The sequence below is a fragment of the Schistocerca serialis genome, chromosome 8 (assembly GCF_023864345.2).
Source record: "Schistocerca serialis cubense isolate TAMUIC-IGC-003099 chromosome 8, iqSchSeri2.2, whole genome shotgun sequence".
Lineage (NCBI taxonomy): Eukaryota > Metazoa > Arthropoda > Insecta > Orthoptera > Acrididae > Schistocerca > Schistocerca serialis.
In genome coordinates this window covers 275942207-275969232 of record NC_064645.1, presented here as the reverse complement: position 1 = coordinate 275969232, position 27026 = coordinate 275942207, and the positions used below count along the sequence as shown (strand labels likewise).

Below are 27026 nucleotides of genomic sequence, written 5' to 3'. Positions count from 1 at the left end.
TAGAAAAGTGGTAAAATGGCTGCTCTTTCTTTGAGTGGGAGTCCTGGTTTCCTGGTATAAGACAAATGCATTTGTGGCAGCCATTATAAGCATGTGGAAGAACAATTTCTTCCACCACTTCATCTGTTTCCTCCTAAATGCATAGTAAGAAATCATTTGATCATTCCTATAGACTCCTGTTTTGTTACTATTATAGTCAAGAATGAGATCTGGTTTTGATTTTACTTTGATACCTTCCTTTGTATGAACAGACGTGTCAGAGCTGGTCATTTTGTAGACAGGCATAGTACATCTCTTGTGTCTTTCCACTTCAAACAAAGCAAATGATTCCTCTTCTTCCTCTTCATTGACACAGATTCATACCTTTTCAGTTTTTTGGAAACAATTCTGTTTGGTAGTTCTGTCCGATTAGTCATGCTTTAGTTTTATGTTGCCACAGAAAATCAAATACTGCTGGTGAACTATAAAATCTGTCCATGTAAACAGTGTGGGCTTTTTCCAGGTAATCTGCTAGCAACCTCTCAAATAATGGTATTATGGAGTTGTCTTGTGTTCCTTTCCCGGCATATACCTCCAATCTAAGAACATAACCAGTTTTGTAATCACACACAATAAGCATCTTGTTTCCATATGTGTCAGGTTTATTTTTCATGTAAACCAAAAATACCACTCTTCCACGAAAACCCCACATGCCTTCGTCAATAGTGAGGTTTTCAACGGGTAAAATGATTTTTGTGATTCTTATAGGAAATGATCCAGGATTGGCCTGATTTTAGGCACGAGGTCATGCTGACGTTGACTTTTCGGAACGTAAGTTGCATTGTCATTCAAATGCAGTTTTGATAATATTGCCTTGAATCTGTTCCTGGCCATACCAGATCTAGTGAAAGGGGTTGAAATAAAACTGTTGGCAGACCAGTAATCTGTCAGTTTTGGTTTTTTCACAAGACACGTGTGTATAAATATGCCAAAAAACAAATACATTTTGTGCAACTTTACTCCCACCCACAAATTACAAAAACTGTTAGGTTTTACCCTGGAAGCTGCTTTGAGTTTGTCTTAAACAGACTTTGCATATCTGTTTGTTTCGGATTTTATGTCTTTCATTATGGGATCAGGGAAAAAAATTGAAAATGCATCGAGAGGAGTGGAATTCTCATGAACAGCTGCCATTACTCCACTTTTCTCTACAAATTGTGGCACAGCAGAGGCTTATCATCAGCAAATTTCCAGCCTAATTCGGCATCAGTGGTTTTTTTTTGCGAAATTTGTTGCATTCCTTTTTGTTGGAGGTAGACAGCTGCGTTGCAGATGATGTACTTTGTTCAATAAACACCAGCTCCACAGATGCAGGCTCATCAGATTCCTCTGCAAGACAGATGAAACAAACAGAAATAAATTTTCTGCAAACTGAAGCAACTCGAACAATATGTCACAATAATAATACTGAATAAAAACAGCACTAGACAGCTCCTTACATGTATCTGAACCTCTTCATTCTCTTCACATTCAGACATTTCCCACTCAGAACCAGAATCGTCCAATTTTTCTTCTAAGCTTCTAAAATTTCTTTCTCACTCAGAAAATGTGACATATTTGAGGGGAAAATTAACAAGAAATGGCAAACAGTAACAAGAACGTTTGTAACTTATGGCTACACCTATGCACAATGGCGCAGCATGTCACAGAAGCTGCTATTGGTGTCTGGCTGTGCTGTGGATTTGTTTATATACCTTTCCTCAAAGGAGAAGTAGCTCTTGGTTAGGATAAAGTTAGGAAGGTTATTGAGGAATGACATAGTGGGTTTGGACTCTGAAGGACATTAGGAAAGCTAGTGTTCAGTAGTTGGTAATACCATGGGTATGAATCATGTTGGTGTATAGGGAGATGACGTCAATAGTGACAAGTAGGGATCCAGCAGATAAAGGGGTGAGGATGGTGGAGAGTTGAAGAAGTAAGTGGTTGGTGTCTTTGACATGGGAGTCTAGATTACAGGCGATTCGTTTGATGTGTTGGTTAATAAGTGCCAAAATTCTTTCAGTGGGAGCATAGCAATAACCAACCTCAATGGGGTGTCCAGAATTGTTGGGTTTGTGGATTTTGGGGAGCATGTAGAAAGTGAGTTTGCAGGGTGTCACAGTGTAATGGATTCAGGGGAGATGATCTGGGAAGGGCCTAGGCTTTTAAGGAGGGATTGGCAGTTGTGTTGAACTTCTGGGATAGGATCACTCTGGCAGAGTTTAAGGGGAGGAGTCAGATAACTGACGAATGCATTCTGCCAAGTAGTCACTGTGATTTATAACAACAGTGGTGGGCCTTTGTCTGTAGGTAGGTTGACTAGGTCAGGATTTGTTTTGGGGCTGTGTATGGCTGTTCTTTCTTCTACAAGAAGGTTGGTGTTCTGTGGAAGGGCCTGGGGAAGGATGGTGAGGCTAAGTTGGACGTAGGGACTTTCTGGAAGGTGACCAGTGGATGGTTAGGTGGGAGTGGGGGAGGATTGCAATTGGATGGTGGTATGAACTGAAAGAGGCAAGAGTCTTTGTTGGAATTTAATGTGGTTTTGGTTTGAGGGATTGGTGACAAAGAAATGCTTCCACTGCAGAGATTGGGACAAGGGGCATAGGTCTTTGACAAGTTCCCCTCTGTCTCTCTTCACTCATCGCAACACACATACACTCCCGTTCCTCATCTTTGCTTTTCTCCTACATTTTTTGTATGATTGTAACATATTTGTGTGTATTTTTACATATCTCTGCATAGATATGCATGTCTGTACATGTTCCTGCATGTCGTTATGTATTGCGTGTCATTACGAATTTTTATTCTTCTTTTCACTTATCCAGCTCCTCTCAAATCATCAAAACCTGTTTTGCCCATTTCTGCATCATTCCCATTTCTTTTACACCATTCCTGCCGCAATGGACCTTTGCTCCAGCTTTATGCACAAATTCAGAAAAGGATCCCTTTCCCTGGCTAAAACCCAGTCCCACATCCTGTTTCTCAAATGCTCCCTAAATCATAGATTCTCACCCTCCTTCCACAAAGACCTACATCTTTCCAGATGCCATCAATCCCTGGTCCTCACAGACATGGTTCTTGAAAAACACATCTCCATGGCACAAGCATCCCAGAATCTTTTCTCCTCCCTCTGCAAGATACTAGTACTATGCAATCCCTACACCATACATCACAGCTCTGAAATTGAGTCCATTGCTCTCAAGCACTTGGTGGTTCATTTCAGACACCACCTCCATAAGTTAACCAACCTGTTTGATATCCTTCTGCCACCTCGGGGCACCAGTATCAGATCCCTATGGTACCTACAGTGATTCTACTCGTCCACCCCTCATAGCAATCAAACCTACCCAACTGACCTTTTCAGCTTGCCACATCCCCCAAAACTCCCTACCAACTCCCCACCGAATCTAGAGCTAAAACGTTCCTGTAAGAGTGTTGTTAACCTTTCCACCAAAACCCTCAGCTCCGTGGAACTTTCAGTCCTATCCGAAAGCCTCACTTCAGTCCTACAACCAAATTTAACCATGCTGGACTTGTCAAAGACTACTCTCCTTCTCCCAATCTCTGCAGTGGAAGTACTTCTTTACCACCAATCCTTCAAACCAAAACCACTCTAATTCAAACAAAGAACCCCGCCTCTTCCAGTTCATACCACCATCCAACTGCAATCCTTTCCCACTCCCACCTAACCATCCACTGGTCACCTTCCTGGAAGTTCTTACCTCCAACTAAGCCTCACCCTCCTCCCCAGGTTCCTTTCACACAACACAAACCTTTCAGTAGAAGAAAGAATAGCCGCTCACGCACTGTGTTATGAATCACAGTGACTACTTGGCAGAAGGCTTCCACCAGTTATCTGTCTCCTCCCCCTTAAACTCTGTTCAGAGTGATCCCATCCCAGGAGTCCAACACAACCTCCAATCCGTGCTTAAAGACTTTTGCCTGCCCCAGAACATGTCACTGAATCCCTGCACACCCACCTTTCACATGCTCCCCAGAATTCAGTTCCTATTCCGGTCCTGTCGCAGGGGCTGGGCCACATGTGAAAGCAGCCATGTTATTTACCAGCTCTGCTGCAATCATTGCACAGCTTTTTATATTGATATGACAACCAACCACCTGTCCATCCAGATGAAAAGCCACTGCCAAACTGTGGCCAAGAGCAAAGTAGACTATCCTGTGGCACAACATGCAGCTGACATAACATACTTGACTTCATTGGCTGCTTCACTACACAGGACATCTGGATCCTTCCCTCCACCACCAGCTTTTCTGAACAGCACAGGTGGGAGATATCCTTACAGCACAGTCTTCGCTCCTGCAGTTATCACAGCCTTAACAGTTAACACCCCTCAGTCCTATCATCTCCACCCCATTCCTATATCCCGTGTTTATTTGGCAACATCTGCCAATGTATCCTCCTGTCTTTCCCCACTCTCTTCCTATTTTGCTCATTTTTTCCCCACATCCCTTCCCCACAACCTCACGACGCTGCATCTGCTGGCATTTTAGTTCCTGCACACTCCATCAGGCAGAGTTTGCCTCTCTCCCCACCTGTACGCTACTATCCCCTCCCCTTTCCCGCCACCTCCAGATTGCTGCTTGCATCCCAAATGATAGTTGCATTCTGGTCCAAGATGTTGGAGTTCACAGTCACGTGTACATTAGGGGTTCTTGTTTGTGTGTATGAATGGTGTGTGTCTGTTTTACTGATGAAAGCTGCGGCCGAAAGTTTTTTGGATGTGTCTTTTAGTTGTGCCTGTCTGCAACTTATAGTGTCTTCATTATGGTAAGCAGCAATCTGTCTTTCCATACATTGTTGATATTCTGACCTGGAGTTTCCATTGTTTGAAGCCTGTAACTCCGAAATTCATTTGTTGTGGAACAAATCTACACAAGTGAAAATTTAATGTTGCAGGAAGGATACAAATCTCCAGAATTTAGGACAAGCTGAGACAAAGCTTCTCTATACACTACATTGGATCATTTTGGATGCTGCAGAGGAATGTGCTGATGCAGACTATGAGAAAGGAGTGTATCATTCATCTCCTTTTTACTACTTATTTTCCATACCATGTATAACAGTAAGTGACACTATATGTAACTTAATATTTATGTTATTTTTAGAGTGTATGCAATTGATTAATGTTTTTGTGTAAGGTAGTCCATATGAAACAGGATTCAGTGCATATCTTGTTGCCTACCAAGCATTGCCATATATTAAGTTAATGTCATATGAAAAACCATTAACACAGGCCTTACAAACACAACTGCTTCAACTACTTTTTACTTAAGGTCAGTAAATTTCAGAAATTATGACTTGAAGATAGGTTATTGGAGTTGGAAGAGGAGCTATATAACAGTAAATACAATATAGTAGAATTATCATAGGGGGACATGACAGAAAACAAAATATGGATGTGTATTTGTCAACCGAGGTGCGGGACAGAAAGAAAATTAGCTGTACACTTTATTCCAAGCAAGAAAATAACAAACCATATTACAGGTAGTCAAGAAGACTCACACAGAATTAAATAATTGTTTTAAAAATAAACAAAAGATCTCTCATGGAAATAACAACAATGAAAACATTTTTTTGTTATTTTTCCAAAAGAAAAGAAAAGAAAGAAAGAAAGAAAGAAGGAAAGAAAAAAGCTAACTTCACAAGAATCACGTGGAACTAAAGACGATTAAATGATTTTTTTTTTTTTTTCCCAGCAACAAAGAAATAGTGTAGACTGTGGTGGTAGGATGTAGGTACATAGCTTATGACAATTAGTTTTAGAGTAGGGAGGTATTCTAGATGAAAGAAATCAGTGGTTTCAGTATCGTATATAGTCATAGATGAAAGTAGCACTTCTTTTATCAAAAGTACTTACAGAAACTCCAAAGTATGTTTAAGTTGAATTCTTGTGTGTGTGTGTTCCCCTCGGTGAATAGATTTTTTTTTTTTTATCTATCTGTTTACATTAAGTGCTTCCCGTTATCCACCAGGCCTCAATCTCCGCTAATTTCAATTTGCCGCCACTCATACCTCACCTGTCATTCAAAAACATCTTTGCCTCTGCACTTCCGCCTCGACTGACATCTCTGCCCAAACTCTTTGCCTTTGAATATGTCTGTATATGTGTGGATGGAAGTGTGTGTGTGTGCAAGTGTATACCCGTCCTTTTTTCCCCCTAAGGTGAGTCTTTCTGCTCCCGGGATTGGAATGACTCCTTACCCTCTCCCTTAAAACCCACATCCTTTCGTCTTTCCCTCTCCTTCCCTCTTTCCTGACGAAGCAACCGTTGGTTGCGAAAGCTTGAATTTTGTGTGTATGTTTGTGTGTCTATCGACCTGCCAGTGCTTTCTTTTGGTAAGTCACATCCTCTTTGTTTTTAGATATGTTTACATTAAAGTATGTTTAAGGTATGAAGAAAACAAACAAAAAGAAAATCTCAAGTCAAGCAAATGAGAAATTGAAGAGAATGTTATGGTATCTATCCACTGATAACAGGAGTATGATAGTACTTGCAGAATTAAACAAAATCATTCTCAAATAGGTTTGAGAAGATAAAATAAAATATTGGTAAGAGAAACAAATAAAAACAATAAGAGTATGAAGTAAAACATATCCAACACTTATTGGGGGAGATTACATTTCATAATAATAATAATAATAATAATAATAATAACATTCTGGAAGTTATGCTAGGTAATGTGGATAAAACCTTCCAAACTACCAGGAAAGGATTGACTTCTGTGACTGCTGGTGTATCGGATGAAATATTTAAAGCTGGATGCAAAGCAAAACAAAGGTTTTTGCAACATTATTTTCAGAATGGCTGTAGAGGAAGAGTAATACTCAGAACTATAAATGTAAACTTCTGTTCATGTGACTGAATTATTCCTTAGCAAATTAGCACTGCCACTGTTAGAGCATAATAATAACAGATTCTGTTAACTTGCTGTAAGTTTAGGTCTTGCATTGTCCTATTGCAAAGTTCTGTTTCATTTCTGCTTGGAATCTCAATGTATCTGCAGATGCAAATAGTCCCCCATTCGGATCTCCTGGTTGGGGACTACTCAGGAGGACATCATCATCAGGAGAAAGAAAACTGGCGTTCTACGGATCGGAGCGTGGAATGTCAGATCCTTTAATTGGGCAGGTAGGTTAGAAAATTTAAAAAGGGAAATGGATAGGTTAAAGTTAGATATAGTGGGAATTAGTGAAGTTCGGTGGCAGGAGGAACAAGACTTTTGGTCAGGAGAGTACAGGGTTATAAATACAAAATCAAATAGGGGTAATGCAGGAGTAGGTTTAATAATGAATAAAAAAAATAGGAGTATGGGTAAGCTACTACAAACAGCGTAGTGAACACATTATTGTGGCCAAGATAGACACAAAGCCCACGCCTACTACAGTAGTTCAAGTTTATATGCCAACTAGCTCTGCAGATGACGAAGAAATTGATGAAATGTATGATGAGATAAAAAAATTATTCAGGTAGTGAAGGGAGACGAAAATTTAATAGTCATGGGTGACTGGAATTCAAGAGTGGAAAAGGGTGAGAAGGAAATATAATAGGTGAACATGGACTGGGGCTAAGAAATGAAAGAGGAAGCCGCCTGGTAGAATTTTGCACAGAGCATAACTTAACCATAGCTAACACTTGGTTTAAGAATCATGAAAGAAGGTTGTATACATGGAAGAACCACGGAGATACTAAAAGGTATCAGATAGATTATATAATGGTAAGACAGAGATTTAAGACCCAGGTTTTTAATTGTAAGACATTTCCAGGGGCAGATGTGGACTCTGATCACAATCTATTGGTTATGAGCTGTAGATTAAAACTGAAGAAACTGCAAAAATGTGGGAATTTAAGGAGACCTGGATAAACTGAAAGAACCAGAGGTTGTACAGAGTTTCAGGGAGAGCATAAGGGAACAATTGACAGGAATGGGGGAAAGAAATACAGTAGAAGAAGAGTGGGTAGCTTTGAGGGATGAAATAGTGAAGGCAGCAAAGGATCAAGTAGGTAAAAAGACGAGGGCAAGTAGAAGTCCTTGGATAACAGAAGATATATTGAATTTAATTGATGAAAGGAGAAAATATAAAAATGCAGTAAATGAAGCAGGCAAAAAGGAATACAAATGTCTCAAAAATGAGATCGACAGGAAGTGCAAAATGGCTAAGCAGGGATGGCTAGAGGACAAATGTAAGGATGCAGAGGCATCTCACTAGGGGTAAGATAGATACTGCCTACAGGAAAATTAAAGAGACTTTTGGAGAAAAGAGAACCACTTGTATGAATATCAAGAGCTCAGATGGAAACCCAGTTCTAAGCAAAGAAGAGAAAACAAAAAGGTGGAAGGAGTATATAGAGGGTCTGTACAAGGGTGATGTACTTGAGGACAACATTATGGAAATGGAAGAGGATGTAGATGAAGATGAAATGGGAGATGTGATACTGCATGAATAGTTTGACAGAGCACTGAAAGAACTAAGCCGAAACAAGTCCCTGGGAGTAGACAACATTCCATTAAAACTACTCATAGCCTTGGGTGAGCCAGCCCTGACAAAACTCTACCGTCTGGTGAGCAAGATGTATGAGACAGGCGAAATACCCTCAGACTTCAAGAAGAATATAATAATTCCAATCCCAAAGAAAGAAGGTGTCGACAGATGTGAAAATTACCTAACTATCAGTTTAATAAGCCATGGCTGCAAAATACTAACACAAATTCTTTACAGACGAATAGAAAAACGTAGAAGCCAACCTCGGGAAAGATCAGTTTGGATTCCGTAGAAATGTTGGAACATGTGAGGCAATACTGACCCTACGACTTATCTTACAAAATAGATTAAGAAAAGGCAAACCTACATTTCTAGCATTTGTAGACTTAGAGAAAGCCTTTCACAATTTTGACTGTAATACTCTCTTTCAAATTCTGAAGGTGGCAGGGGTAAAATACAGGAAGTGGAAGGCTATTTACAATTTGTACAGGAACCAGATGGCAGTTATAAAAGTCGAGTGGCATGAAAGGGAAGCAGTGGTTGGGAAGGGAGTGAGACAGGGTTGTAGCCTCTCCCCGATGTTATTCAGTCTGTATATTGAGCAGGCAGTAAATGAAACAAAAGAAAAATTCAGAGTAGGAATTAACATCCGTGGAGAAGAAATAAAAACTTTGAGGTTCACCAATGACATTGTAATTCTGTCAGAGACAGCAAAGGACCCGGAAGAGCAGCTGAACGGAATGGACAGTGTCTTGAAAGGAGGATATAAGATGAACATCAACAAAAGCAAAATGAGGATATTGAAATGTAGTCGAATTAAATCGGGTGATGCTGCGGGTATTAGATTAGGAAATGAGATGCTTAAAGTAGTAAATGAGTTTTGCTATTTGGGGGGCAAAATAACTGATGATGGTCGAAGTAGAGAGGATATAAAATGTAGATTGGCAATGGCAAGGAAAGCGTTTCTGAAGGAGAGAAATTTGTTAACATCGACTATAGGTTTAAGTGTCAGGAAGTCGTTCCTGAAAGTATTTGTATGGGGTGTGGCCATGTATGAGAGTGAAACGTGGATGATAAATAGTTTGGACAAGAAGAGAATAGAAGCTTTCGAAATGTGATGCTATAGAAGAATGCTGAAGATTAGATTGGTAGATCACATAACTAATGAGGAGGTATTGAATAGAATTAGGGAGAAGAGAAATTTGTGGCACACCTGTACTAGAAGAAGGGATCGGTTGGTGGGACATGTTCTGGGGTATCAAGGGATCACCAATTTAGCATTGGATGGCAGTGTGGAGGGTAAAAATTGCAGAGGGAGACCAAGAGATGAATACAGTAAGTAGATTCAGAAGGATGTAGGTTGCAGTAGGTACTGGGAGATGAAGAAGCTTGCACAGGATAGAGCAGCATGGAGAGCTGCATCAAACCAGTCTCTGGACTGAAGACCACAACAACAACAATATAAAGTAACATAACATGTTAACTTCTCCATGGAAATGAATGAAAGTGCAGGAAAATGTTGCCAGAGGCCTTCCTGTTGGTCATGAAAGTTGGATATCACATGTCGTAAGTTAATTGTGACTGTAGAGCCACATGGGGCTTATCTTGCAGTATGAGGTCGTTGAAGGAACAGGAAAAGACAGCATATGCAAATCAGAAAGCAGTTACATTACACTGCAGTGGTGTTCTTGTTTAAAATATGGACTGGAAACAACATCTGGATCACTTTCCATGGGGAAGAATCATTGGGAAACTTGAAGAAGGATGAAATATGATGAATGTAGCCCAGGAGTTTGGTATTTGCACATAGCATTGTTTCATATACAAGGGGAGCATTCTGAACCACAGGCACTGTTGCTGAAAGAAGAAGAGGTGGCTAACCATGGTCAACTACAGTAGCAGATGACCGCTACATAGTGCAGCAAGCAAGAAGGGACCCACATCCAACAGTGGGTGCAGTTGCAACCAAATTTAGCAGAACTGCAACGCACACAGTTTCATACTTCACAGTGGCACAGTGATGGCATGGACGTGATCTCTTTGCCCAATGATCAGTATGTTGGGTTACATTGACACCTGCACATTGGCGGCAATGTTTGCAGTTGTGCAAAGAGCCTAGGGACAAGGAGTGGCACCACATGCTCTTCTCAGATGAGCACGGATTGAGTCTGTGTAGTGATTCTGGACGTGCCCTCATATGGCGAGAGGTGGGAACATGTAATGCACCCAAGAATATTATTGAACAAGATCGTTTTGGTGGTCCTGGTATTATGGTGCAGGTGTACTGACCTCCAAATCATTGAACATGGTAAACTCACTGATCAACATTATTGTAACACTGTACCATGGCAATGTGCAACTGCATCAGGCAGTACAGATGCAAAAGCTCTTGCAGCAAAAGGATATTTGCCAAATGGACTGGCCTGCCCACTCCCCCAACCTAAATCTCATTGAACGTATGCGGGATGCATTGGGAAGTTGTATTTCAGCACATCCACATGCACCAGTGACCATCCAGTTGTCAACTGCAATGGTGGAGGATGAGAAGTCTTTACCAAAGGAACTCCATGCCAAGCTTGTGGTCAGCTTGGGAGCTTGTTGCAGAGCATGCACTGCAAACACTGTGTTAAGAACCATGCCCTGGTTTTTGTAATATCCAGGTCAACATCATAAATCATGCTGACTTCAGTATAAATATTGCCTTTGAATGAAAGTGTTATTTCTGTTTGTCTCATTGTGTATTTCTTTCAGTTACCTTCTGTTCTCTGCTGTAGTAGTTACTTCTATGTATGGTCGAAGTTTCATTGAGTTACGGTAGTTGTCAGTGCAGCATCATCCTTAACTTTCACACACCAGTGTACAAAGCAACACCAACAAATTATTTTCTTAAACTGTAACATGAGAGGGGTGTTGACAGTACCATGATAAATGAAATATGTTTACTCTTGAGCATTCAAAATTCTTGATACATGCATTGGCAGCCATAGACAACATTAGAAAAATAAAAGGTTTAGAATTTTTTGGAACATTATTCCAGGAAAAACAGAGATCTTTATAATACAACTTATTTCAATACACGCAGTTGTAATCATGTTTAAGTTTTTTATTTTTATTTTTAGATGACTGGTTTCAATTTCCTAAGAAATCTTCAGATTTTATATTCCCTGATAACTAAGAACCATTGGTGTGGAACAGGTGTGGAAAACACTGCTCATTCATAACTGAAGCTGTTAACTTGTGCTCGTGCAGTGACTCCTGACACAGGGGTTGCTGGTTTGAATCCCAAAAGTGTGGGAATTTTTGTCACTAGTATTTGGTCAACACGGTGAACATTAGTCTCCTCAAAATCAGAAATATGAGCAATGCTCCACAGTGTCTCAGAGAATGAAGATGTGTGACATTGGTGATGGTGAGCCAGAACCAGTAATTGGTGAAGAAATTGAACTCAGTGACTCCAATATCCCAGACAGCGATACCACACGACGTTCAAGTCTTGTTACTGATTTATTCATTTTCATTAATTTTAATGTATGAATATAGGGCATTTACAGTGGAACATGGGATATTCTGAAGCACCTCTGAATCTTATGCTTTCACAAATTCATCACATACAGATAGTACTGTAATGTGCTTTCATCAAGAAGATGAAATAAATTATCAATTGTATTTGAAATGATGCTCAAAAAGAATCCAGAAGTTCACTACCTAGGTACCTGCCCAGGATCTAGAAAGAATGAAATTGCTGCATTGTCATTTTGTTAGATTTTGTTTCTAATTAGTTGACATTCTCAAAATGGGCAGCTGGCACACAGATGTACCAAATTTTGTTGGTTACCTATTTCCTCTGTGGCGACCATGTTTTACAAAATCTAAAAATAACATAGCTGTTCGTATACTGAATGAAGATGAATTGGCTTGGGTTCAGGAAGTTCACTGAAATCCCTTCCTAAAATTCACAAACCCAATCATCCCGGCCGCCCCATTGTAGCTGGTTACCAAACCCCCACAGAACGTATCTCTGCCTACGTAGATCAACACCTTCAACCCATTACATGCAGTCTCCCATCCTTCATCAAAGACACCAACCACTTTCTCGAACGCCTGGAATCCTTACCCAATCTGTTACCCCCGGAAACCATCCTTGTAACCATTGATGCCACTTCCTTACATACAAATATTCCGCACGTCCAGGGCCTCGCTGCCATGGAGCACTTCCTTTCACGCCAATCACCTGCCACCCTACCTAAAACCTCTTTCCTCATTACCTAAGCCAGTTTCATCCTGACCCACAACTTCTTCACTTTTGAAGGCCAGACATACCAACAATTAAAGGGAACAGCCATGGGTACCAGGATGGCCCCCTCATATGCCAACCTATTCATGGGTCGCTTAGAGGAAGCCTTCTTGGTTACCCAGGCCTGCCAACCCAAAGTTTGGTACAGATTTATTGATGACATCTTCATGATCTGGACTCACAGTGAAGAAGAACTCCAGAATTTCCTCTCCAACCTCAACTCCTTTGGTTCCATCAGATTCACCTGGTCCTACTCCAAATCCCACGCCACTTTCCTTGACGTTGACCTCCATCTGTCCAATGGCCAGTTTCACACGTCCGTCCACAAGCAACAGTACCTCCATTATGACAGCTGCCACCCATTCCACATCAAACGGTCCCTTCCCTACAGCCTAGGTCTTCGTGGCAAACGAATCTGCTCCAGTCCGGAATCCCTGAATCATTACACCAACAACCAGAAAACAGCTTTCACATCCCGCAACTACCCTCCCGACCTGGTACAGAAGCAAATAACCAGAGCCACTTCCTCATCCCCTCAAACCCAGAACCTCCCACGGAAGAACTACAAAAGTGCCCCACTTGTGACAGGATACTTTCCGGGACTGGATCAGACTCTGAATGTGGCTCTCCAGCAGGGATACGACTTCCTCAAATCCTGCCCTGAAATGAGATCCATCCTTCATGAAATCCTCCCCACTCCACCAAGAGTGTCTTTCCGCCATCCACCTAACCTTCGTAACCTCTTACTTCATCCCTATGAAATCCCCAAACCACCTTCCTTACCCTCTGGCTCCTACCCTTGTAACAGCCCCCGGTGTAAAACCTGTCCAATGCACCCTCCCACCACCACCTACTCCAGTCCTGTAACCCGGAAGGTGTACACGATCAAAGGCAGAGCCACGTGTGAAAGCACCCACGTGATTTACCAACTGACCTGCCTACACTGTGAAGCTTTCTATGTGGGAATGACCAGCAACAAACTGTCCATTCGCATGAATGGACACAGGCAGACAGTGTTTGTTGGTAATGAGGATCACCCTGTGGCTAAACATGCCTTGGTGCACGGCCAGCACATTTTGGCACAGTGTTACACCGTCCGGGTTATCTGGATACTTCCCACTAACACCAACCTGCCAGAACTCCGGAGATGGGAACTTGCCCTTCAGTATATCCTCTCTTCTCGTTATCCACCAGGCCTCAACCTCCGCTGATTTCAAGTTGCTGCCGCTCATACCTCACCTGTCTTTCAACAACATCTTTGCCTCTTTACTTCTGCCTCGACTGACATCTCTGCCCAAACTCTTTGCCTTTACAAATGTCTGCTTGTGTCTGTGTATGTGCAGATGGATATGTGTGTGTGTGTGTGAGTGTATACCTGTCCTATTTCCCCCTAAGGTAAGTGTTTCCGCTCCCGGGATTGGAATGACTCCTTACCCTCTCCCTTAAAACCCACATCCTTTCGTCTTTCCCTCTCCTTCCCTCTTTCCTGACGAAGCAACCATTGGTTGCGAAAGCTAGAATTTTGTGTGTATGTATGTGTCTGTTTGTGTTTCTATCGACCTGCCAGCACTTTCGTATGGTAAGTCACATCATCTTTGTTTTTAAATATACAAAAACAGAATTTGTTTGAAAACTGAAACAGCTTATTATTTTCACTGCAAGATACAACCTAAGCTTCGAAACTGAATCTTCTTTCTATTATTATATTATGTATTATTTTGCTAACAGTACCAAGCTAATTAAGATTTTCAGGCATTTGACACCTACGTCTGGTTGTCAAATTGAACTCAAATTGTTGCACTGTCAATTAAATCTCTGTCGCACAGTTCTTATTTCATTGTGATATCTGCATCAGAAAAACCCAAACAGTTTCAACATGTATGCATCAAAAACTTTAGCATTAAACACCTTTCTGCAGTAGCCATAAAATATTATTCAGCTATTTCTACACTATAGGAAGTGCAAAGCACTAGCTACGATTGTTTTCAAATGGATAAATGATGTTATCTCCTTGAACAAAAATCTGGTGAGTGAAAGGATGAATCTTTAAAATAGAAAAGGCAGAATAGTCATTTCAAGCAACTAGGCAGCTGGTGATAATTTGATTTCCAGAAGACTGTTTTGGATTATTTCTGTGATTTAATGTGTGAACACAATTGAGTTAAAACTTCGAAAGTCATATTTCCTGAGAGGAAATTTGTAAGAAAACATGGTTTTTTCTGGTAATTCTTATGGAAAGACAAACTTCAGTCTCCAGCACATATGGTTGCAAGTACAGTTGCTTCTTCAGTGTCACATATTTAGAATAATTGGTAGCATAGGTGGCTGGCACCTGAAGTATTTTCGTTTGCTTCTTAAAGTGACAATAATAGTCTCTTAATAATTATTTCCTTTTACAGTTATTTGTGTATCTGTTTGCACCAATCTGTCACAACCTGAAGGAGTCAGATTTCCAAAATTTTAGACTGGAAAATGGATTGAAAATGTGGCAAGCACTTTGGGATTATCAGCATCCAGATACAGCATGCTTCACAGCTCATGTGAAACCTAAACCTCGTTCTCTCTGGGCAAAGATGGTTCGAGGTCCGCAGCCACAATTTGGAGATGTCTTTCTTGGACGAAAATGTAAATATTTGAAATTATGGGCATGAGTGTGGAATATATTTTATGTTGTTGAAGTTGGATTAATTGTTACTTGATAGTAAATAACAGAACTGTTAATTTGTGAAAATATTATATTTCTTGGCAGAGCTCGTGTAAAATGTAATATTCAGAAGCACTGCAAGTTCTGTTGCATTGTTAAAATCAAACAAAATCAAAATAATATACTGCACATTGGAGTAGATGGTAACACTTCGGTCCACTTGAATGACAAGTTCCTACTGCCTACATTTGCCATGCATATAACAGTCAAGTATGAATTCTTAGTTTATATAATGTGAAGTTAATGAGGAGAAACCTGTATAATAGTATCATCTTATTTTAGGGAAAGGTTCAAATGAAGAAGGAGGATTTCAAGGAGCAGAGAGTCCTCCAAGTCAGTCAGTCAGTGTATCAGGATGTGAACCAACAGGTGCTGTAAGAATGGAAGGGAAATCTGTTGATGAGGAAGTAAGTGTATTTATTACAATCTCTGCTACCTATGTGTGTGTGTGTTTTTAATAATATCTTATTTCCTTCAGTTGTAGCAGGATAGATAACTACATCAATGGCTGTTTGACAGTATGTCAGTATTTAAATTTTCAGCAGTGTGAGAAAAGAAAAGACATTCTTTTACTGCACACAATGTGTCAGACAGCAGATGGACACACAAGCAAGGTCCTTAATATTATTGATCATCAGCTAGTACATTGAATAAAAAAACTTCTGCTTCCTCTGTTCCATTCAGTTCTCCAACTTATAGCTTAATATCTCTGTGATATCTATCATGTTTACCATGAGCATTGTCACTTATCATGCAGCAAACAGCCAGTTCACACAACAGTTTCAGAACCAAACACATTTTATTCTCAAGTTACTTACTGAAATAGAAAACATCTTTCAAACCTTTTTAGCTCTGTTTGGAAGGTTTCTGCCATATGAAAAATTGATAGCATTTCTAAAGTTTTTCATAATGGACTCTTTACATTGGATAATCTGCTTCCTCTTGAACAACTAGCTGTTAGCAGGTAAGTAATGAATGGATAATGAGGAGAAATGTTTCAAGAGGGAGATTCTTAGGCTCTAGAAGATCCTTGTAAAGATCATTGTCTGGGGTGTAAACCAGGATCATATCCCAAACCAGTGATGCAGTATTGGTTTGTTTGCACTTGGAGATCCAGCACTGGAAACTAAAATCTCTGTAGAGGCCTTGAAGCTGGTCAGTCCCTTCCTTATATGATTGACTGATCTGTTTGTGGTAACTGAACAACTTACATTGTGCTGCGACAACATGGACTTGTGGGTCAAACTATTCCAACAGACTAGTATTCAGTTGCTCATAAGGAAGTGCATGTGGTTCTGATTCAGGGTTAAACTGTTAGAGGAAGTGAAAGATCTCCAGCCCGACATATACAAGGAAGTACACACTGCTGTTCAACCCTTATGATTTCAAGGACAAGGAAATACAGTTTCAGATGGGGAGTGTAGTTCGCCCATAATTCAACCTTTTTATCATATGGTTGGATTGCAGGTTGCTCTGACCAAAGGCCAGAGATGGTGGAGGAGAGAATCATCAGATGATTGGTGAGGCCAAGCAAGGGGGACAGGGAACCCATAGAGATACATTCAAACAATAGCTCCACTTTCTGCTGTATCTACTGAACAACATGTAGTACACTCGTAGAGTTATATACAGTTTCTGCTATAATAGGCATGTTTAAAACCCTCTGTCAAACTACAATCATTCACTTCAACTACAATTGAAGGGTCAAGGAATAGACAGTCTCGGTTGCAAAATGGTTTTGTGTTTACTTAATTTGTGACATGTTTCACTCTCACAGGAGCATCATGGGACATCAGGTAATAACACTCAATGACCACTGTCTAGGGTACAGAAATTCTTGCCTTCTCCATAATGGCATGTCATCCAATAAAATTTACGGGACACATTCACCAGATAAAAAAAAACTCAAGGATTACTGGCAAGAGCACAGAACATCCTGCAATCACCAAATATGGCACATCATCCAATAAAATATACAGGACACATTCACCTTTGTTTACACATCTTCACTCTTAACACGGTGCCGGGCATGTTTACAGCTTAGGCCAGGTGTATAAAGTGTCGTTATGGCACACATTTACTGCTCCTACTACTATTGAAGAGTTTTACTTTGTGACAAGAAAAGCATAGTCCAAGGTGTAACAAGTTTATTGGACAAAATAGAAGTCTGGTTTGACAGTAAGGACTTAAAGTCAAGAATACCATAACAGGCATAACACAACAGGTACAAAATAACTGTGGATCACAAGAAGGCCACGCCGGCACTGAAAGCTGAGAGCACTGAGCAGGACTACGTTCACTGAGAAAAACACTGCCTGGAGCCAAATCGGGAGTGAGGACTTGCTGGACATTTAGTTCAGCAGAGATCACTGGCTGGATGTTAGGTTTGTGGCTGGTAAGCCTGAGTCTGAGGACGACAACTGTCCAGGTTTTAGGTTCAATAAGAGAGCATTCAGAGCTGAGGACAAAAAAGTGAGAATTTCCTATTCAGAATAATATCACTGATGATGAACACAGTGTGCTGCTACAGAAGCTAATGTACCTTGAAATCAATTAGCATCATAATTCAGGAGAGAAACCAATGGTGTCTTAATGGTAGCAGCGGTTGACCCTAGCAATTGACTTTGACTGTTTGATGGGGTGAGTAACACCCGTCACCTGGACCAGGGAAGGCTCTCAAAGCCTGAATGACTCGTGCTGTCCTGTCACTGGCTCGTATACCTGTCTGTGGTGGAATGCTGTGGGAACTATTTCCCTCTCACAGGGTGCACAAACACAAGTAGATACTGTGTTGGAGGTGCCCTCTGTAGGTCATCGCCAGTTTGAGGCCGGGCATAACACTGCCCTGTCACACTTGCAATGCCAAGGAATGCATGGCCAGTGGTGGCCACCTGCGTGATGGAGTTCCTCAAAGTTTTACCAGTCTATAAGGTGTGAGCCTCTGATATGACAGGTCTTAGGTCTAACAGGGTGTATATACCACAGGACAACCTTGAAATCCAGGAAAAACCTGAGAATTTCTTCGTCTGGGGGAAAACCAGGAAAAACCCAGGAACTTTTTAGATTTCCGGGAATTTTTCATTGTTTTAGTTTTCAGTTAAATATTGTAATTTTCACTACTGCAAGTAATAGGGCAACAATAAAATGTACAGAGAGAAAAATACCAAAATAAAACTTAGCTCATGAAGAAAATGCATTCACACACACGCGGGCACACACACACACACACACACACACACACACACACACACACACACACACACACACACGCACACACACACGTATCTTCCAACAGCAAAACGTGTCAAGGGCTTTAGAACAAAGACTATGGGACACTTCATAACAAACTGCTTTTGATGAGCATGACATCACAGCTGTTTAAATTAGATTCATTTGAGCATTTGCCAGTGGGCTCATGCGCAAGCGCAGTTGAGTCACGAATGAGCAGTGCCCTCACCCGCTTCTGGCTACTTGAAGAGCAGCTGTTAGTGATATAAGCAGCAAGCAGCCAGCTGCAATCCAGAAAAATTTTGTGGCGTGTCCAAGCTGCCAGATTCACGCTTGTGCAGAGCAATCTGATTTGAGGAGAATGGGGGGGGGGGGGGGGGGGGGGGGGATTGTCTCCACCATGTGATCCATGTTTTGCTGTTTTCTCTTCGTTTACAGCTATCAAATCAAATGAAAACAAAACATATATCTGTTACAGAAGATTAAAATATGTTATTAGCTTCAGTTTTATGAATTTATTTTATTTCCACGTTATTGGCCATCAAGCATTAATTGCCGTTGAGGAAAATTATGTTATTTTTGTCAGTTTGCTAAAGAAATTTGGATTTTATTAATCTTTTCCACAGGGTCAATCAATTTCTTTGAACAGTGTTTCATTCCCCACTACTGGGTAATTTTGCCTGTTTGCAAAATTTCAAGTGCAGATTTCATCCTCTGCTATATATGGCGTTATGCCATGATAAGGAACCCAATAACCCCCCATGAACCATTGACCTTGCCATTGTGGGGAGGTTGTGGGCCTCAGAGATACAGATAGCTGTACTGTAGGTGCAACTAAAATGAAGGGGTTTCTGTTGAGAGGCCAGACAAATGCGTGGTTCATGAAGAGGGCCAGCAGCCTTTTCAGTACTTGCAGGGGCAACAGTCTGGATGATTGACTGACCTGGCCTTGTAACATCAACCAAAATGGCCTTGCTGTGCTGGTATTGCGAGTGGCTGAAAGCAAGTGGAAACTACAGCCGTAGCTTTTCCCAAGGGTATGTAGATTTACTGTGTGGTTAAATGATGATGGTGTCCTATTCCAGAGGTAAAATTGCGCCCCATTTGGATCTCTGGACGGGTACTAATCAGGAGGATGTCATTATCATGGAAAACAAAATGTGTTCTATGGACTGGAGCAGGGAATGTCAGATCTCTTAATCTGGCAGGTAGGTTAGAACATTTGAAAAGGGAAATGGATAGGTTAAAGTTAGACATGGGGGCATTAGTGAAGTTCGGTGGCAGGAGGAACAAGATTTCTGGTCAGGTGAATACAGGGTTATAAATACATTTTATAGAATTATGAAAGAAGGTTGTGTACGTGGAAGAGGCCTCGAGATACCAGAAGGATTCATCTAGATTATATAATGGTGAGACAGAGATTTAGGAGCCAGGTTTTAAATTGTAAGACATTTCCAGGGCAGATGTGGACTCTGTCCACAATTTATTGGTTATGAAATGTAGATTAAAACTGAAGAAACTGCAAAAAGGTAGGAATATGAGGTGATGGGCTCTGGATAAACTGAAAGAAACAGAGGTCGTAGAGAGTTTTAGAGAGAGAATTAGGGAATGACTGACAAAAACAGGGGTAAGAAATATAACACACAAAAAAATGGGTAGCTTTGAGAGATGAAATAGTGAAGGCAGCAAAGGATTAAGTATGTAAAGAAATGAAGGCTAGTAGAAATCTTTGGGTAACAGATGTGATATTGAATTTAATTGATAAAAGGAGGAAATATAAAAATGCAGTAAATGAAGCAGGCAAAAAGGAATATAAATGACTCAAAACTGAGATTGACAGAAAGTGCAAAATGGCTAAGAAGGGATGGCTAGAGGGCAGATGTAAGGATGCAGAAGCATATATCACTAGGGGTAAGATAGTTGTTGCCTACAGGAAAATTAAAGAGACCTTTGGAGACAAGAGAACCACCTGTATGAATATCAAGAGTTCAGATGGACAAGCAGTCCTAAGCAAAAAGGGAAAGCAGAAAGGTGAAAGGAGTATATAATGGTTCTATACAAGGGCGATGTACTAGAGTGCAATGTTATGGAAATGGATGAGGACGTAGATGAAGATGAAATGGGAGATACGATACTGCATGAAGAGTTTGACTGAACACTGAAAGACACAAGTTGAAACAAGGCCCGAGGAGTAGACAACATTTTGTTAGAACTATTGATAGCTTTGGGAGAGCCAGCCATGACAGAACTTTTTCATCTGGTGAACAAGATGTATGACACAGGCACCCTCAGACTTCAAGAAGAATATAATATTTCCAATTCCATAAAAGGTAGTTGTTGAGACAGGTGTGAAAATTATCGAACTATCAGTTTAATAAGTCTTGGTTGCAAAATACTGACACAATTTCTTTACAGACGGATGGAAAAACTGGCAGAAGCCAACTTCGGGGAAGATCAGTTTGGATTCCCAAGAAATGTAGGAACACGTGAGGCAATACTGCTCCTATGACGTATCTTAGAAAATAGGTTAAGGAAAAGCAAACCTATGTTTATGGCATTTGTAGACTGAGAGAAAGCTTTTGACAGTGGTGAGTAGAATGCTCTCTTTCAAATTCAGAAGATGGCAGGGGTAAAATACAGGGAGTGAAATGCTATTTACAATTTGTACAGGAACCAGATGGCAGTTACAAGTGTCAAGGGGCATGAAAGGGAAGCAGTGGTTGAGAACAGAGTGAGACAGGGTTTAGCCTATCCCAGATGGTATTTAATCTGTATGTTGAGGAAGCAGTAAAGGAAAAAAAAGAAAAATTTTGGAGAAGGAATTAAAATTCAGGGGGAAGAAATAAAAATTTTGAAGTTCGCCGACAACATTGTAATTCTGTCAGAGACAGCAAAAGACTCTGAATAACAGTTTAACGGATTGTACAGTGTCTTGAAAGAAGGATATTAGATGAAACACAACAAAAACAAAGTGAGGATAATGGAAAGTAGCCAAATTAAATCAGTTGATGCTGAAGAGATTAGATTAGGAAATCGGACACTTAAAGTAGTAGATGAGTTCTGCTGTTTGGGAGGTAAAGTAACCGATGGTGGTCGAAGTAGAGAGGACATAAAATGTAGACTGGCTATGGCAAGGAAAGTGTTTCTGAAAAAGATAAATTTGTTAACATCAAGTGTAGAGTTAAGTGTCAGGAAATCTTTTCGGAAAGTATTCGTATGGAGTGTAACCATGTATGGAAATGAAACATGGATGAAAAATAGTTTAGACAAGAAGAGAATAGAAGCTTTTGAAATGTGATGCTACAGAAGAATGCTACAAATTAGATGGGTAAATCACGTAACTAATGACGAGGTACTGAATAGAATTGGGGAGAAGAGGAATTTGTGGCACAACTTGACTAGAAGAAGGGATCGGTCGGAGGACACATTCTGAGACATCAAAGGATCACTAATTTAGCTTTGGATGGAAGCATGGATGGGAAGATGTAGGTTGCAGTAGTTACTTGGAGATGAGAGATGCATCAAGCCAGTCTTTGGACTGAAGACCACAACAACAGAGAACAGTACGTGAGATAATGCAGTACTGGTACTCCAAGAAAATTTGCACCCTCAAAATCACACTGAAAAGTTAATGCCAGGTTGGGGCCTACATCATTGTGAATCTAGATGTGCGAATGTGCACTTTAACCCAAATTAAACAGTTTGGTATGGTTTATGAAATTTCGATGCTCTTGGAGTACCCTCTGGTGTCCTGTTTCTTTTGTGATGTAATATAAGATCTCATAAAACTATATATGTATGAACATATGTAAGTGTTTACTTTAAGATTAATAAGCAGGCAAATTTGGTCAGCAGTGTTGAATAAAATGGTTCACTTCAGATGTATTGACAGCTTTAGCAGGATTTTACAAATCTGTCTTCCATGAAACAGAATGTTTTCTGATCACAAGACAAGTTTCAACACTTGTCTGGTACCTCCTCTAGGCTTAATGTTATTTCTTAATTTATGTTATTTATGTCTTAAATATACAGAGCACCATTCTTTTGTAAATTATAGACTGGCAGCACTACGTATTTTGTCATTGTAACTCTCCACAAGACTTTATATTTACTTCTGCAGTAGAATATAAAATGCCGTTACACAGGTTCTTGGCTTCACAAATAACCTCGTTAATTTTGTATACAGTTTGAGAAAGACATAAAAAACTTACTTGTTCTTAGTTCTGTTGTATACAAACAGTTTTTTAATTATTTTTGCAAGAAATTTGTATTCCCTTGTATTCCTTTTTGCAGTGCTTTGTGGAGAGTACTGTGAGTTGTAGAGTCCAGTTTTGAAATGAATCATATGCCAAGGCTTGCTTTCTTATTTTCCATTCCTTATGTAGAAAGGATATGATAAAACAATTGCTGCAAGTACAATAAGTCCATATGTCCGCTCCGAACAACATGTCACAGTGCTGCTCGTTGTCACCTGATGCCCTACTGCACACAAAATTCCAAACAGAAATGGGACGAAAGGCATTTATGCAGAGAAAACACTAAACATGATCTTCCATCGTCATCATAGCTGCACATGCACAGTAACACTTCTTTTCTGGCCTTCCTTTGCCATTGTAGCTGCACATGCGCAGTAGCAACTGTTTTGTGGCATTCTCTGGCAAGTGCTCAAACGAACCTATTCTAACAAGTTATAGGGAAATATTGTGAATGGTGGTTACTTTCAAAGTAAATTTCCTTTAATGCAAGGCGAATTATGTTACATGTGAGAATGAGCTATGAATTTCTTAAATCAAACAGCATTTGACTCTCATTTAAAAGGTAACACTTTCAGGACCAGCTGCTTAGCAAAATTTTGGGCCCAGAAGACCAGATATTTGTGTCACTGTTTAAATTTTACTGGCACATTTGTGTGATGTTTCTCAAAGGTACAAAAAATGACCAATATAGCTTTTTTTATCTGTACTAATCTATATTAATTTAAACCATTAACTTTTCCTATTTGTGTGTTTGCACTACTTACCAGTGGCGTAAGAAAATGAAACACCTACAGCCATCCTTATGATGTCATTTATTGTATGGCTACCAGTTTTGATGCTTCAATGCACTATCTTCATGCCTTAGCTGATGCCATGAGGGCTAACACGATCCACATACATGAAGTATCAGTGCCCAATACCTGTAACTGGCTTTCATAGATTATCTGTACCCATAATGTTGTCCCTCCAACTATCAACTGGCTGGAGAAACATTCAAAATAAAATGTCCAAAGATTGCAAATTGCTGACACATACCTTTTGACATTCAATCTGAATGTTTCTCCTGTCAGTTTATAGTTGATGGTTGGATAGATAACACTGCTGTTACAGATAATGTTTGAAAACCAGTTATAGATGTTGGTCTCTGATACATCATGTATACAGATGATGTTAACCCTTTCAGCATCAGTTGAGATCTGAAGATGGTGCACTGAAGCACTGATACTGATAGCCATACAACAAATGACATGATAAGCATGGCTGTAGGTGTTTCATTTTCTTATGTAAGTGAATGGCCGAAGTCCCCCTGACCTCCAATCACAAGGGTGGACATACAAAACTTACCATTGATGTTGCTATTGGCTGACTACACCACATATCCTATGCTCTGAATGTCTGCTGTCATTGGCTAGCAAAATTACGTGACTTGAGCTGTAATTGGCTTGCAAATGCGCATCACAATCTTGATTTCAATGCTTCAGAAACTAACATGCTGCCTTTGTTGGAATTCGTATTTATGCTTTCGTAATACGAAAATATGCAGCATATCATGATACGAAAATATGCAGCATATATGTGTTGTTTTTTTGCTGAGCTTTGCTTCCTAAAATGTGTCACGTAACACATAAAAAGTGTGTTTTCACCTTGGAAATGGTTTATTTTCACATAGGAAAAAGTATTTTTAACTAGGAAGTCCGGGGAAAATCTGTTAATTTTTTTCCTTGCCCATGTATACACCCTGTCTAAGGATAGACTGCAAATAACTGTTCAACTTTTACCTTCAAACCACACTGGTAATTTTACCGGTGGGGATTGGGGGAAACAATTGAAAGATGACATTTCGATAAGGTGTATAAGTTGAAAATGTTATTCTGTAGGCTTCTGGACAGCGGAGGGCAATGATGACAACTGGGAATAGTTACTAAATGCATTGCATAAATAGATTGCCATGTAGTTGGTTTCATCACTGAACCGTGCCGAGAAGGCGTGCTAACTGCCACCATATAAATCCAGCGAGACTTTTTGTGCTATGCCCATTGTCTATGAATTACTGTGTTTAATGATGTATATATTTTAATTAGTTAATCACTTTCTGCTTCTCATTAATGAATTTAGAAGATCACTCTTGTTAAAAAGTTTTGTAACAAATGTATATCTATGAGATCTGAAGCAGAATAAGATGAAGAAGAAAAGGAGGAGGAATACCTTTGTGTTTGGCTAAAATAAAAATCCTTACAACAGAGAAGAAGAATGTGGCATTCTGAAAGATAAAGTGAAGAATTCATATTGCTACAACACAGTTTTTTATGGCAAAAGTACATAGTGAAGAAAGAGGCATGGGAAAATGTTAACTAATTCATAAGTTTGGGGTGTAGTGGAGTGAGTGTAATGGAGGGCAGTGAATTGTATTAAATAACAAATCATGATGTGACTGGCTTGATTTATGAAGCAAAATGCAGAAAAGAGAAAATGATTTTTAGGAGACTGATTAATATTTGTAAGGTAGGGAAAGATAGATTGCTACTTGCAGTAAATATGACATGTTAAGTTGCAAACAGGCACAGTTAAAATACACTTACGCATAAACTTTCAACCACGGCCTTCATTAAAAAAGAATGAGAAACACACATTCTTTCACACAAACAGGCACACCTTACGCACACATGACTGCCAACTCTGGCAGCTGAGACAGCATTCGGAGATTGTGGGGCAGGGAGTTAGAGAACACAGAGCAAAAAAGAAGGAGAGGAGCAGGGAAAGATGGGCAGTTGCAATGGCAGAAGGCAACCCACAAAGAGGGTGAGAGACAATATGGAGAGGAGTGATATGACAGAGGGGATGGAAACTGATGGGTGGAAGTTGTGGGGACAGTATATTTTTGTAGGCTGTGGCTGAGATAATTGCAGGAGCAGAGAATGTGTTGTAAGAATAACTTCCATGTGTGCCGTTCAGAAAAGCTGATGATGGAGGGGAGACTCAGATGGCTCTGGTAGTGAAACAGCCATTGAAATCAAGCATATTATGTTCAGGTGCACGTTGTGCCACAGGGTGGTCTACTTTGCTCTTGCCCACAGTTTGGTGGTGGCCTTTTATCCTGGTGGACAGCTGGTTGGTAGTCACACCAATATAAAAAGCCATGCAGATTGCAGTAGAGCTGGTACATGACATGGCTGCTTTCACATGTGGCCCAGCCTCTGATGGGGCAGGATAAGTCTGTGACAGGACTGGAATAGGAAGTGCTGGGCGGATGGATTGGGCAGGTCTTGCAACTGGGCCTATTACATGGATATGATCCTTGTGGCGAGGGATTGGGATTGGGTGTGGCATAGCAGTGTACTGGGATGTTGTGGAGGATGGATGGGTGACAAAACACCACTTTACGAAGGGTGGAAGTATCTTGGATAGGATGTCCCTCATTTCAGGGCATGATGATACGTAATCAAAGCCGTGGCAAAGAATATCGTTCAGTTGTTCCAGGCCAAGGTTGTACTGGGTGACAAAGCATCCACTCCTTTATGGCTGTTTCTTGGGATTGGTGAGATGATTTGGGGTGTGAGAAGAAGTGACATGGGAGATGTGTATGCAGACTAGTTGTTGGGGATAGTGCCTGTCTTTAATGGCTTTGGTGAGGCCCTCGTGATACTGTGCAAGAGACTTCTTTTCACTGCAGATACACCATCTGCAGGCACCCAGGCTGCAAGGGAGACATTTTTTGGGGTGGGGATGCCAGCTGGCAAAATGAAAGGTGCTGTTTGTGGTTGGTGGGTTTTATGTGGACAGAGGTGTGGATGGTGCCATCAGAGAGGAGGTTTATGACGTCTAGGTAGGTGACACACTGGGTTGAGGAGGACCTTATGAAACACAGGGAAGAGGTTGTGAAGGAATGAAGATAGCTTGTCTCGCCCTGAGTCCAGATCATGAAGATTTCATCAATGAACCTGAGCCAGACTAGAGGTTTGGCGTTTTGGGAGGCTACGACGGTCTCCTCTAGATGGCTCCTAAAGAGGGTGGCATAGGAGGGTG

At 40.5% G+C, this 27026-nt stretch overlaps 1 protein-coding gene across 1 annotated transcript in view; it reads left to right on the top strand.

Moving 5' to 3' along the window:
* The window catches only part of LOC126416075 (protein unc-80 homolog), a 1008688-nt gene that overhangs the window by 257997 nt on the left and 723665 nt on the right, over positions 1–27026 (top strand). The window contains exons 7-9 of the mRNA XM_050083557.1: positions 4937–5102; positions 15215–15440; positions 15808–15926. Of these exons, the coding sequence (XP_049939514.1) occupies positions 4937–5102; positions 15215–15440; positions 15808–15926 (511 nt within the window). The remainder of the gene's footprint in view (positions 1–4936; positions 5103–15214; positions 15441–15807; positions 15927–27026) is intronic.